The sequence below is a fragment of the Homarus americanus genome, unplaced genomic scaffold (genome assembly GCF_018991925.1).
Source record: "Homarus americanus isolate GMGI-L3 unplaced genomic scaffold, GMGI_Hamer_2.0 scaffold59495, whole genome shotgun sequence".
NCBI classification, from domain to species: domain Eukaryota; kingdom Metazoa; phylum Arthropoda; class Malacostraca; order Decapoda; family Nephropidae; genus Homarus; species Homarus americanus.
Genome location: NW_024732415.1, coordinates 4,373,558 through 4,385,613, shown reverse-complemented (window position 1 = coordinate 4,385,613; position 12,056 = coordinate 4,373,558). Strand labels below are relative to the sequence as shown.

General features: G+C 59.1%; 1 protein-coding gene across 1 annotated transcript in view; it reads right to left on the bottom strand.

The window, feature by feature from the left end:
• Positions 1-11,650, bottom strand: part of LOC121868504 (collagen alpha-5(IV) chain-like) — a 34,115-nt gene extending 22,465 nt beyond the window's left edge. Inside the window, exons 1-12 of the mRNA XM_042369169.1 lie at positions 11,569-11,650; positions 10,757-10,892; positions 10,034-10,209; positions 9,123-9,332; positions 8,452-8,571; positions 7,467-7,591; positions 6,564-6,694; positions 5,897-6,135; positions 5,080-5,214; positions 4,325-4,457; positions 1,806-2,090; positions 1,049-1,375 (exon numbers count right to left, since the gene is read on the bottom strand). Coding sequence (XP_042225103.1) covers positions 1,049-1,375; positions 1,806-2,090; positions 4,325-4,457; positions 5,080-5,214; positions 5,897-6,135; positions 6,564-6,694; positions 7,467-7,591; positions 8,452-8,571; positions 9,123-9,332; positions 10,034-10,209; positions 10,757-10,892; positions 11,569-11,650 — 2,099 coding nt within the window. The remainder of the gene's footprint in view (positions 1-1,048; positions 1,376-1,805; positions 2,091-4,324; positions 4,458-5,079; positions 5,215-5,896; positions 6,136-6,563; positions 6,695-7,466; positions 7,592-8,451; positions 8,572-9,122; positions 9,333-10,033; positions 10,210-10,756; positions 10,893-11,568) is intronic.
• Positions 11,651-12,056: the final 406 nt, after the last annotated feature.

Here is a 12,056-nt window from a genome sequence, read left to right as displayed (position 1 = left end):
GGGGCACCGCTGACCCTGAGAGCCCCTGGGGTCCTCGCTGCTCCTAAGAAGAGCCCCTATGGGCGACGTTACCCCTTGGCGGTCCCCTGGGGTCAACGTTACCCCTTGTCGGGCCCCTGGAGGCGGCGTTACCCCATGGCAGGCCCTTGGGGGGGGGGCCACCATACCTGAGAGAACCCCTAGGGGCACCACTTACCCTGAGGAGAGCCCCTGGGGCCATCACTGCCCCAAAGAAGAGCCACTGGGGGCGACGTTACCCCTTGGCGGTCCCCTGGGGGCGACGTTACTCTTTGGCGGTCCCCTGGGGGCGACATTAGCCCTTGGCGGGCCCCTGTGGGCGCCACCACACCTGAGAGGTCCCCTGGGGGTAGCGGTGCCTCTGGGAGGGACACTGTGGGCGCCACCGCAACTGGGAAGGCCCCTGGGTGCGCCACCGCCCCAAGTAGGGCCCCTGGGAGCGCCGCCACCCTTGCCAGGGACCCTGAGGGCACCGACACCCCTGTGAGAGTCCCTAAGAGCGACGCATCTGGTAGGGCACATGGGAGGGACCCAGGGGGCACTATCACTGGATTGACCGTGGGGGCAGTTGTTTTTGCACATTTAGAACAATGGGAGATATGAATAAATACTCCGCCCATCGCATTTCGAGTATCATCACAACATGAACAATGTAAAGGAGAATAAATATCCAACAGGAAAACATAAGTTGGGGTGTTGTGCTGACTGACTACTCTGTTCTCCTATTGGCTGATATTTGCATTTATATTTTAGTCACCAATCAAAGTTAAGTAAGGGATTGCTGGACGTATGCAATATGTACGACACTTCCAGCAAAAGCTATAGGTCTCCAGGTAAGGGACGCCTCTGGTAGGGCCCCTGAGAAGGCCCCTGAGGGTACCGCTGCCCCTTGGGGCGCCACCTGCTCTGGAAGGACCCCTGGAGGCACGGCTGACCGTGAGGGGAGACCCTGGGGGCATCGCTCTGCCCCTAAGAAGAGCTCCTGGGGGCGATGTTACCCCTTGGCGGGTCCCTGGGGGCGCCACCATACCTAAGAGATCGCCTGGGGGCACCGGTGACCCTGAGGAGAGCCCCTGGAGGCATAGCTGACCACAGAAGAGCGACTGGGGGCGACGTTACCCTTTGGCGGTCCGCTGGGGGCGACGTTAGCCCTTGGCGGGCTCCTGTGGGCGCCACAACACCTGAGAGGCCTTCTGGGGCCACCGGTGCCCCTGGGAGGGACTCTGTGGGTGCCACCGCACCTGGGAAGGCCCCTGGGTGCGCCACCGCCCCTAACCGGGCCCCTGGGAGCACCGACACCCTTTGCAGGGCCCCTAGAGGCACCGACACCCCTGGGAGAGCCCCTAGGGCGACGCACCTGGTAGGGTAAATGGGAGGGACCTAATGGGGCACTATCATTGAATTGACCGTGGGGGGCAGTTGTTTTTGCACATTTAGAACAACGGGAGATATGAATAAATACTCCGCCCATCGCATTTCCAGTATCATCACACCATGAACAATGTAAAGGAGAATAAATATCCAACAGGAAAACATAAGTTAGGGTGTTGTGCTGACTGACTGCTCTGTTCTCCTATTGGTTGATATTTGCATTTACATTTTAGTCCACCAATCACAGTTAAGTAAGGGATTGCTGAACGTATGCAATACGTACGAAACTATGACCTAAAGCTATATGTCTCCAGGTAGTGGAGGCCTCTGGTAGGGCCCATGGGAAGGCCCCCAAGGGTACCGTCGCCCCTTGGGGCGCCACTGCTTTTGGATGGTCCCCTGGGGGCACCGCTAACCCTGACGAGAGCCCCTGGGGGCATCGATGCCCCCGAAGAAGAGCCCCTGTGGGCGACATTACCCCTTGGCGGTCCCCTCTGGGTGATGTTACCCCTTGGCGGTCCCCTGGGGGCGACGTTACCCCTTGGCCGGCGGCTGGAGGCGCAACCACACCTGAGAGGTCCCCTGGGGGCACCGGTGCCCCTGGGAGGGACCCTCTGGGGCCACCACACCTGGGAAGGACCCTGGGTGCGCCACCGCCCCAGGTAGGGCCCCTGGGAGCGCCGCCACCTTTGCCAGGTTCCCTGGGGGCACCGACACCCCTGTGAGAGCCCCTAAGAGTGACGCACCTGGTAAGGCAAATGGGAGGGCCCTAGGGCGCACTATCACTGGATTAACCGTGGGGGCAGTTGTTTTTGCACATTTAGAACAATGGAAGATATGAATAAATACTCCGCCCATCGCATTTCCAGTATCATCACACCATGAACAATGTAAAGGAGAATAAATATCCAACAGGAAAACATAAGTTAGGGTGTTTTGCTGACTGACTGCTCTGTTCTCCTATTGGTTGATATTTGCATTTACATTTTAGTCCACCAATCACAGTTAAGTAAGGGATTGCTGGACGTATGCAATACGTACGAAACTATGACCTAAAGCTATATGTCTCCAGGTAGTGGAGGCCTCTGGTAGGGCCCCTGGGAAGGCCCCCAAGGGTACCGTCGCCCCTTGGGGCGCCACTGCTTTTGGATGGTCCCCTGGGGGCACCGCTAACCCTGAGGAGAGCCCCTGGGGGCATCGCTGCCCATAAGGAGAGCCCTTGTGGGCGACGTTACCCCTTGGCGGGCCCCTAAGGGCGACGTTACCCCTTGGCCGGCGCCTGGGGGCGCTACCACACCTGAGAGGTCCCTTGGGGGGCACCGGTGCCTCTGGGAGGGACATTGTGGGCGCCACCGCACCTGAGAAGGCCCCTGGGTGCGCCACCGCCCCAGGTAGGGCCCCTGGGAGCGCCGCCACCCTTGCCAGGGACCCTGAGGGCACCGACACCCCTGTCAGAGCCCCTAAGAGCGACGCACCTGGTAGGGCACATGGGAGGGACCCAGAGGGCACTATCACTGGATTGACCGTGGGGGCAGTTGTTTTTGCACATTTAGAACAATGGGAGATATGAATAAATACTCCGCCCATTGCATTTCCAGTATCATCACACCATGAACAATGTAAAGGAGAATAAATATCCAACAGGAAAACATAAGTTGGGGTGTTGTGCTGACTGACTGCTCTGTTCTCCTATTGGCTGATATTTGCATTTACATTTTAGTCCACCAATCACAGTTAAGTAAGGGATTGCTGGACGTATGCAATATGTACGACACTACGACCAAAAGCTGTAGGTTTCCAGGCAGGGGACGCCTCTGGTAGGGCCTCTGGGAAGGCCCCTGAAGGTACCGTCGCCCCTTGGGGCGCCACCGCCTCTGGAAGGTCCCCTGGGGGCACCGCTGACCCTGAGAGCCCCTGGGGTCCTCGCTGCTCCTAAGAAGAGCCCCTATGGGCGACGTTACCCCTTGGCGGTCCCCTGGGGTCACCGTTACCCCTTATCGGGCCCCTGGAGGCGGCGTTACCCCTTGGCAGGCCCTTGGGGGGGCCACCATACCTGAGAGAACCCCTAGGGGCACCACTGACCCTGAGGAGAGCCCAAGGGGCCATCACTGCCCCAAAGAAGAGCCACTGAGGGCGACGTTACCCCTTGGCGGTCCCCTGGGGGCGACGTTACTCCTTGGCGGTCCCCTGGGGGCGACATTAGCCCTTGGCGGGCCTCTGTGGGCGCCACCACACCTGAGAGGTCCCCTGGGGGCACCGGTGCCTCTGGGAGGGACACTGTGGGCGCCACCGCAACTGGGAATGCCCCTGGGTGCGCCACCGCCCCAAGTAGGGCCCCTGGGAGCGCCGCCACCCTTGCCAGGGACCCTGAGGGCACCGACACCCCTGTGAGAGTCCCTAAGAGCGACGCATCTGGTAGGGCACATGGGAGGGACCCAGGGGGCACTATCACTGGATTGACCGTGGGGGCAGTTGTTTTTGCACATTTAGAACAATGGGAGATATGAATAAATACTCCGCCCATCGCATTTCCAGTATCATCACACCATGAACAATGTAAAAGAGAATAAATATCCAACAGGAAGACATTAGTTGGGGTGTTGTGCTGACTCACTGCTCTGTTCTCCTATTGGTTGATATTTGCATTTACATTTTAGTCCACCAATCACAGTTAAGTAAGGGATTGCTGGACGTATGCAATATGTACGACACTTCCAGCAAAAGCTATAGGTCTCCAGGTAAGGGACGCCTCTGGTAGGGCCCCTGAGAAGGCCCCTGAGGGTACCGCTGCCCCTTGGGGCGCCACCTGCTCTGGAAGGACCCCTGGAGGCACGGCTGACCGTGAGGGGAGACCATGGGGGCATCGCTCTGCCCCTAAGAAGAGCTCCTGGGGGCGATGTTACCCCTTGGCGGGTCCCTGGGGGCGCCACCATACCTAAGAGATCGCCTGGGGGCACCGATGACCCTGAGGAGAGCCCCTGGAGGCATAGCTGACCACAGAAGAGCGACTGGGGGCGACGTTACCCTTTGGCGGTCCCCTGGGGGCGACGTTAGCCCTTGGCGGGCTCCTGTGGGCGCCACAACACCTGAGAGGCCTTCTGGGGCCACCGGTGCCCCTGGGAGGGACCCTGTGGGTGCCACCGCACCTGGGAAGGCCCCTGGGTGCGCCACCGCCCCTAACAGGGCCCCTGGGAGCACCGACACCCTTTGCAGGGCCCCTAGAGGCACCGACACCCCTGGGAGAGCCCCTAGGGCGACGCACCTGGTTGGGTAAATGGGAGGGACCTAGGGGGCAATATCATTGAATTGACCGTGGGGGCAGTTGTTTTTGCACATTTAGAACAACGGGAGATATGAATAAATTCTCCGCCCATCGCATTTCGAGTATCATCACACCATGAACAATGTAAAGGAGAATAAATATCCAACAGGAAAACATAAGTTGGGGTGTTGTGCTGACTGACTGCTCTGTTCTCCTATTGGCTGATATTTGCATTTACATTTTACTCCACCAATCACAGTTAAGTAAGGTATTGCTGGACGTATGCAATATGGACGACACTACCCCCAAAAGCTATAGGTCTCAAGGTAGTGGGCGCCTTTGGTAGGGCCCCTGGGAAGGCCCCTGAGAGTACCGTCACCCCTTGGGGCGCCACCGCCTATGGAAGGTCACCTGGGGGCACCGCTAACCCTGATGAGAGCCCCTGGGGGCATCGATGCCCCTAAGAAGAGCCCCTGTGGGCGACATTACCCCTTGGCGGTCCCCTCTGGGTGATGTTACCCCTTGGCGGTCCCCTGGGGGCGACGTTACCCCTTGGCCGGCGCCTGGAGGCGCAATCACACCTGAGAGGTCCCCTGGGGGCACCGGTGCCCCTGGGAGGGACCCTTTGGGGCCACCACACCTGGGAAGGACCCTGGGTGCGCCACCGCCCCAGGTAGGGCCCCTGGGAGCGCCGCCACCTTTGCCAGGTTCCCTGGGGCCACCAACACCCCTGTGAGAGCCCCTAAGAGTGACGCACCTGGTAAGGCAAATGGGAGGGCCCTAGGGCGCACTATCACTGGATTGACAGTGGGGGCAGTTGTTTTTGCACATTTAGAACAATGGGAGATATGAATAAATACTCCGCCCATCGCATTTCCAGTATCATCACACCATGAACAATGTAAAGGAGAATAAATATCCAACAGGAAAACATAAGTTGGGGTGTTGTGCTGACTGACTACTCTGTTCTCCTATTGGCTGATATTTGCATTTATATTTTAGTCACCAATCACAGTTAAGTAAGGGATTGCTGGACGTATGCAATACGTACGAAACTACGACCTAAAGCTATATGTCTCCAGGTAGTGGAGGCCTCTGGTAGGGCCCCTGGGAAGGCCCCCAAGGGTACCGTCGCCCCTTGGGGCGCCACTGCTTTTGGATGGTCCCCTGGGGGCACCGCTGACCCTGAGGAGAGCCCCTGGGGGCATCGCTGCCAATAAGGAGAGCCCTTGTGGACGACGTTACCTCTTGGCGGGCCCCTGGGGGCGACGTTACCCCTTGGCCGACGCCTGGGGGCGCTACCACACCTGAGAGGTCCCTTGGGGGCGCCGGTGCCTCTGGGAGGGACATTGTGGGCGCCACCGCACCTGAGAAGGCCCCTGGGTGCGTCACCGCCCCAGGTAGGGCCCCTGGGAGCGCCGCCACCCTTGCCAGGGACCCTGAGGGCATCGACACCCCAGTCAGAGCCCCTAAGAGCGACGCACCTGGTAGGGCACATAGGAGGGACCCAGGGGGCACTATCACTGGATTGACCGTGGGGGCAGTTGTTTTAGCACATTTAGAACAATGGGAGATATGAATAAATACTCCGCCCATCGCATTTCGAGTATCATCACACCATGAACAATGTAAAAGAGAATAAATATCCAACAGGAAAACATAAGTTGGGGTGTTGTGCTGACTGACTGCTCTGTTCTCCTATTGGCTGATATTTGCATTTACATTTTAGTCCACCAATCACAGTTAAGTAAGGGATTGCTGGACGTATGCAATATGTACGACACTACGACCAAAAGCTGCAGGTTTCCAGGCAGGGGACGCCTCTGGTAGGGCCTCTGGGAAGGCCCCTGAAGGTACCGTCGCCCCTTGGGGCGCCACCGCCTCTGGCAGGTCCCCTGGGGGCACCGCTGACCCTGAGAGCCCCTGAGGTCCTCGCTGCTCCAAAGAAGAGCCCCTATGGGCGACGTTACCCCTAGGCGGTCCCCTGGGGTCACCGTTACCCTTTGTCGGGCCCCTGGAGGCGGCGTTACCCCTTGGCAGGCCCTTGGGGGGTCACCATACCTTAGAGAACCCCTAGGGGCACCACTTACCCTGAGGAGAGCCCCTGGGGCCATCACTGCCCCAAAGAAGAGCCACTGGGGGCGACGTTACCCCTTGGCGGTCCCCTGGGGGCGACATAGCCCTTGGCGGGCCCCTGTGGGCGCCACCACACCTGAGAGGTCCCCTGGGGGCACCGGTGCCTCTGGGAGGGACACTGTGGGCGCCACCGCAACTGGGAAGGCCCCTGGGTGCGCCACCGCCCCAAGTAGGGCCCCTGGGAGCGCCGCCACCCTTGCCAGGGACCCTGAGGGCACCGACACCCCTGTGAGAGTCCCTAAAAGCGACGCATCTGGTAGGGCACATGGGAGGACCCAGGGGGCACTATCATTGGATTGACCGTGGGGGCAGTTGTTTTTGCACATTTAGAACAATGGGAGATATGAATAAATACTCCGCCCATCGCATTTCCAGTATCATCACACCATGAACAATGTAAAAGAGAATAAACATCCAACAGGAAAACATAAGTTGGGGTGTTGTGCTGACTGACTACTCTGTTCTCCTATTGGCTGATATTTGCATTTATATTTTAGTCACCAATCACAGTTAAGTAAGGGATTGCTGGACGTATGCAATATGTACGACACTTCCAGCAAAAGCTATAGGTCTCCAGGTAAGGGACGCCTCTGGTAGGGCCCCTGAGAAGGCCCCTGAGGGTACCGCTGCCCTTTGGGGCGCCACCTGCTCTGGAAGGACCCCTGGAGGCACGGCTGACCGTGAGGGGAGACCCTGGGGGCATCGCTCTGCCCCTAAGAAGAGCTCCTGGGGGCGATGTTACCCCTTGGCGGGTCCCTGGGGGCGCCACCATACCTAAGAGATCGCCTGGGGGCACCGGTGACCCTGAGGAGAGCCCCTGGAGGCATAGCTGACCACAGAAGAGCGACTGGGGGCGACGTTACCCTTTGGCGGTCCCCTGGGGAACCGGCGTTAGCCCTGGCGGAGCTCCTGTGGGCGCCACAACACCTGAGGCCCTTCTGGGGCCACGGTGCCCCTGAGAGGACCCTGTGAATTGCCACCGCACCTGGGAAGGCCCTGGGTGCGCACCGCCCTAACAGGGCCCTGGGAGCACCGACACCTTGCAGGGGGCCCTGGAAGCCGCCGGCATCCTGGGAGAGCCCCTGGGGCGACGCGCGATGGGGTGATGGGAGGACCTAGGGGGCACTATCATTGAATTGACCGTGGGTGCAGTTGTTTTTGCACATTTAGAACAATGGGAGATATGAATAAATACTCCGCCCATCGCATTTCCAGTATCATCACACCATGAACAATGTACAGGAGAATAAATATCCAACAGGAAAACATAAGTTGGGGTGTTGTGCTGACTTACTGCTCTGTTCTCCTATTGGCTGATATTTGCATTTACATTTTAGTCCACCAATCACAGTTAAGTAAGGGATTGCTGGACGTATGCATCTGTCTTGAAACTATGACCTAAAGCCACCATGTCTCCAGGTAGAGTGGGGCCTCTGGTAGGGCCCATGGGAGGCCCCAAGGTGCCGTCGCCTTGGGCGCCACTGCTGGATGGTCCCTGGTACCGCTAGCTGACAGGGAGCCCTGGGGCCATCGATGCCCCTAAGAAAGAAAGACCCTGTGGGCGAGCAGCCCCCTTGGCGGTCCCCTCTGGGTGATGTTGCCCCTTGGCGGTCCCCTGGGGCGATGTTGCCCCTTGTGTGGCCGGCGCCTGGGCCTCAACCCACCCTGAGAGGTCCCCTGGGGGCACGGTGCCCCTGAGAGGGACCCTGTGGGCGCCACCACACCTGGGAAGGCCCCTGGGTGCGCCACCGCCCCTGGCAGTGCCGCCACCATTGCCAGGGACCCTGGGGGCACCGACACCCCTGGGAGAGCCCCTAGGGTGACGCACCTGGGAGGGCCCCAGGACGCACTATCACTGTATTGACCGTGGGGGCAGTTGTTTTTGCATATTTACAACAATGGAAAATATGAATAAATACTCCGCCCATCGCATTTCCAGTATCATCACACCATGAACAATGTAAAGGAGAATAAATATCCAACAGGAAAACATAAGTTAGGGTGTTGTGCTGACTGACTGCTCTGTTCTCCTATTGGTTAATATTTGCATTTACATTTTAGTCCACCAATCACAGTTAAGTAAGGGATTGCTGGACGTATCCAATACGTACGAAACTACGACCTAAAGCTATATGTCTCCAGGTAGTGGAGGCCTCTGGTAGCGCCCCTGGGAAGGCCCCCAAGGGTACCGTCGCCCCTTGGGGCGCCACTGCTTTTGGATGGTCCCCTGGGGGCACCGCTAACCCTGAGGAGAGCCCCTGGGGGCATCGCTGCCCATAAGGAGAGCCCTTGTGGGCGTCGTTACCCCTTGGCGGGCCCCTAAGGGCGACGTTACCTTTTGGCCGGCGCCTGGGGGCGCTACCACACCTGAGAGGTCCCTTGGGGGGCACCGGTGCCTCTGGGAGGGACATTGTGGGCGCCACCGCACCTGAGAAGGCCACTGGGTGCGCCACCGCCCCAGGTAGGGCCCCTGGGAGCGCCGCCACCCTTGCCAGGGACCCTGAGGGCACCGACACCCCTGTCAGAGCCCCTAAGAGCGACGCACCTGGTAGGGCACATGGGCGGGACTCAGGGGGCGCTATCACTGGATTGACCGTGGGGGCAGTTGTTTTTGCACATTTAGAACAATGGGAGATATGAATAAATACTCCGCCCATCGCATTTCGAGTATCATCACACCATGAACAATGTAAAAGAGAATAAATATCCAACAGGAAAACATAAGTTGGGGTGTTGTGCTGACTGACTGCTCTGTTCTCCTATTGGCTGATATTTGCATTTACATTTTAGTCCACCAATCACAGTTAAGTAAGGTATTGCTGGACGTATGCAATGTGTATGACACTACCACCAAAGCTATAGGTCTCCACGTAGGGGACGCCTCTGGTAGGACACCTGGGAAAGCCCCTGAGGGTAGCGCCGCCCCTTGGGGCGCCACCACCTCTGGAAGGTCCCCTGGGGGCACTGCTGACCCTGAAGGGAGCCTTTAGGGGCATCGCTGCCCATAAGAAGAGCCCCTGGTGGCGATGCTACCCCTTGGCGTGCCCATGGGCGCGCCACCACACCTGAGAGCTCCCCTGGGGCCACCAGTGCCCCTGAGGAGAGCCCCTGGGGGCGACGTTACCCCTTGGCGGTCCCTTGGGGGTGACGTTACCCCTTGGCGGTCCCATGGGGGCAACGTTACCTCTTGGCGGGCACCTGTGGGAAACGTTACCCCTTGGAGGGCCCCTGGGGGCGCCACCACACCTGAGAGGTCCCCTGGGGGCTCCGGTGCCCTTGCGAGGGAACCTGTGGTCGCCACCGCACCTGGGAAGGCCCCTGGGTGCGCCACCGCCCCTGGCAGGGCTCCTGGGATTGCCGCCACCCTTTTCAGGGCCCCTGGGGTCGCCGACACCCTTGGGAGAGCCCCAAGATCGATGCACCTGGTAGGGCAAATGGAAGTGCCCCAGGGCGCACTATCACTGGATTGACCGTGGAGGCAGTTGTTTTTGCACATTTAGAACAATGGGAGATATGAATAAATACTCCGCCCATCGCATTTCCAGTATCATCACACCATGAACAATGTAAAGGACACAACATCCAACAGGAAAACATAAGTTGGGGTGCTGAAGTTGACTGACTACTTGTTCTCCTATTGGCTGATATTTGCATTTACATTTTAGTCCACCAATCACAGTTAAGTAAGGGATCGCTGGACGATGCAATATGTACGACACTACCACCAAAAAGCTGTAGGTTTCCCAGGCAGGGGACGCCTTCTGGTAGGGCCTCTGGGAAGGCTCCCTGAAAAGGTACCGCTGCCCCTTGGGGCGCCACCGCCTCTGGCAGGTCCCCTGGGGCAACTGCTGACCCCTGAGAGCCCCTGGGGTCCTGCTCCTAAGAAGAGCCCCTATGGGCGACGTTACCCCTTATGGTCCCCTGGGGTCACCAAGTTACCCCTTGTCGGGCCCCTGGATGCGGCGTTACCCCTTGGCAGGCCCTTTGGGGCCACCATACCTGAGGGAACCCCTAGGGGCACCACTGACCCTGAGGAGAGCCCCTGGGGCCATCACTGCACCCAAAGAAGAGCCACTGGGGGCGACGGGCACCCCTTGGCGGGCCCCTGTGGGCGCCACCACACCTGAGAGGTCCCCTGGGGGCACCGTGCTCTGGAGGGACACTGTGGGCGCCACCGCGAACTGAAGGCCCCTGGCAAGCCACCGCCCCCAAGTAGGGCCCCTGGGAGCGCCAGCCACCCTTTGCCAGGACCCTGAGGGCACCGACATTCCCTGTGAGAGTCCCTAAGAGCGACCACCCAGGGCACATGGGAGGACCTAGGCACTATCACTGACTGGACCGCGGGGGGCAGCTAGCTTGCACACATTTAGAACAATGGGAGATATGAATAAATACCCTACCCATCGTGATTTCCAGTATCATCACACCATGAACAATGTAAAGAGAATAAATATCCAACAGGAAAACATAAGTTGGGGTGTTGTGCTGACTGACTGCTCTGTTCTCCTATTAGCTGGATATTTTGCATTTATATTTTAGTCACCAATCACAGTTAAGTAAGGGATTGCTGGACGATGCAATATGAACTACACCTCCAGCAAAAGCTATAGGTCTCCAGGTAGGGACGCCATGGTAGGGCTCCTGAGAAGGCCCCTGAGGGTACCGGGGTTGCCCCTGGGGCGCCACCTGCCTGGAAGGACCCCTGGAGGCACGGCTGACCGTGAGGGGAGACTCTGGGGCACTGCCTGCCCCTGGCTAGCTATCTCCTGGGGCGATGTTACCCTGGCGGGCCCCCGGGGGCGACACCATACCTAAGAGATCGCCTGGGGCAACGGTGACCCTGAGGAGAGCCCCTGGAGGCATAGCTGACCACAGAAGAGCGATTGGGGGGGCGACGCTACTTCCTCTTTGGCGACTTCTGGGGTGACGTTAGCTCCTTGGCGGGTCCCCCTGTGGGCGCTACAACACCTGAGAGGCCTTCTGGGGCCACCGGTACCCCTGGGAGGGACCCCTGTGGGTGTCACCGCACCTGGGAAGGCCCCCTGGGTGCGCCACCGACCTCAACAGGGCCCCCTGGGAGCACCCCCACACCCTTTGCAGGGCCCCTGGAGGCACCGACACCCTGGGAGAGCCCCTAGGCGACGCACCTGGTAGTAAATGGGAGGGACCATAAGCACTATCATTGAATTGACCGCGGGGCAGTAAGCTTGCACATTTAGGTGCCGGAGATATGAATAAATACTCCTACTTCATCGCATTTCCAGTATCA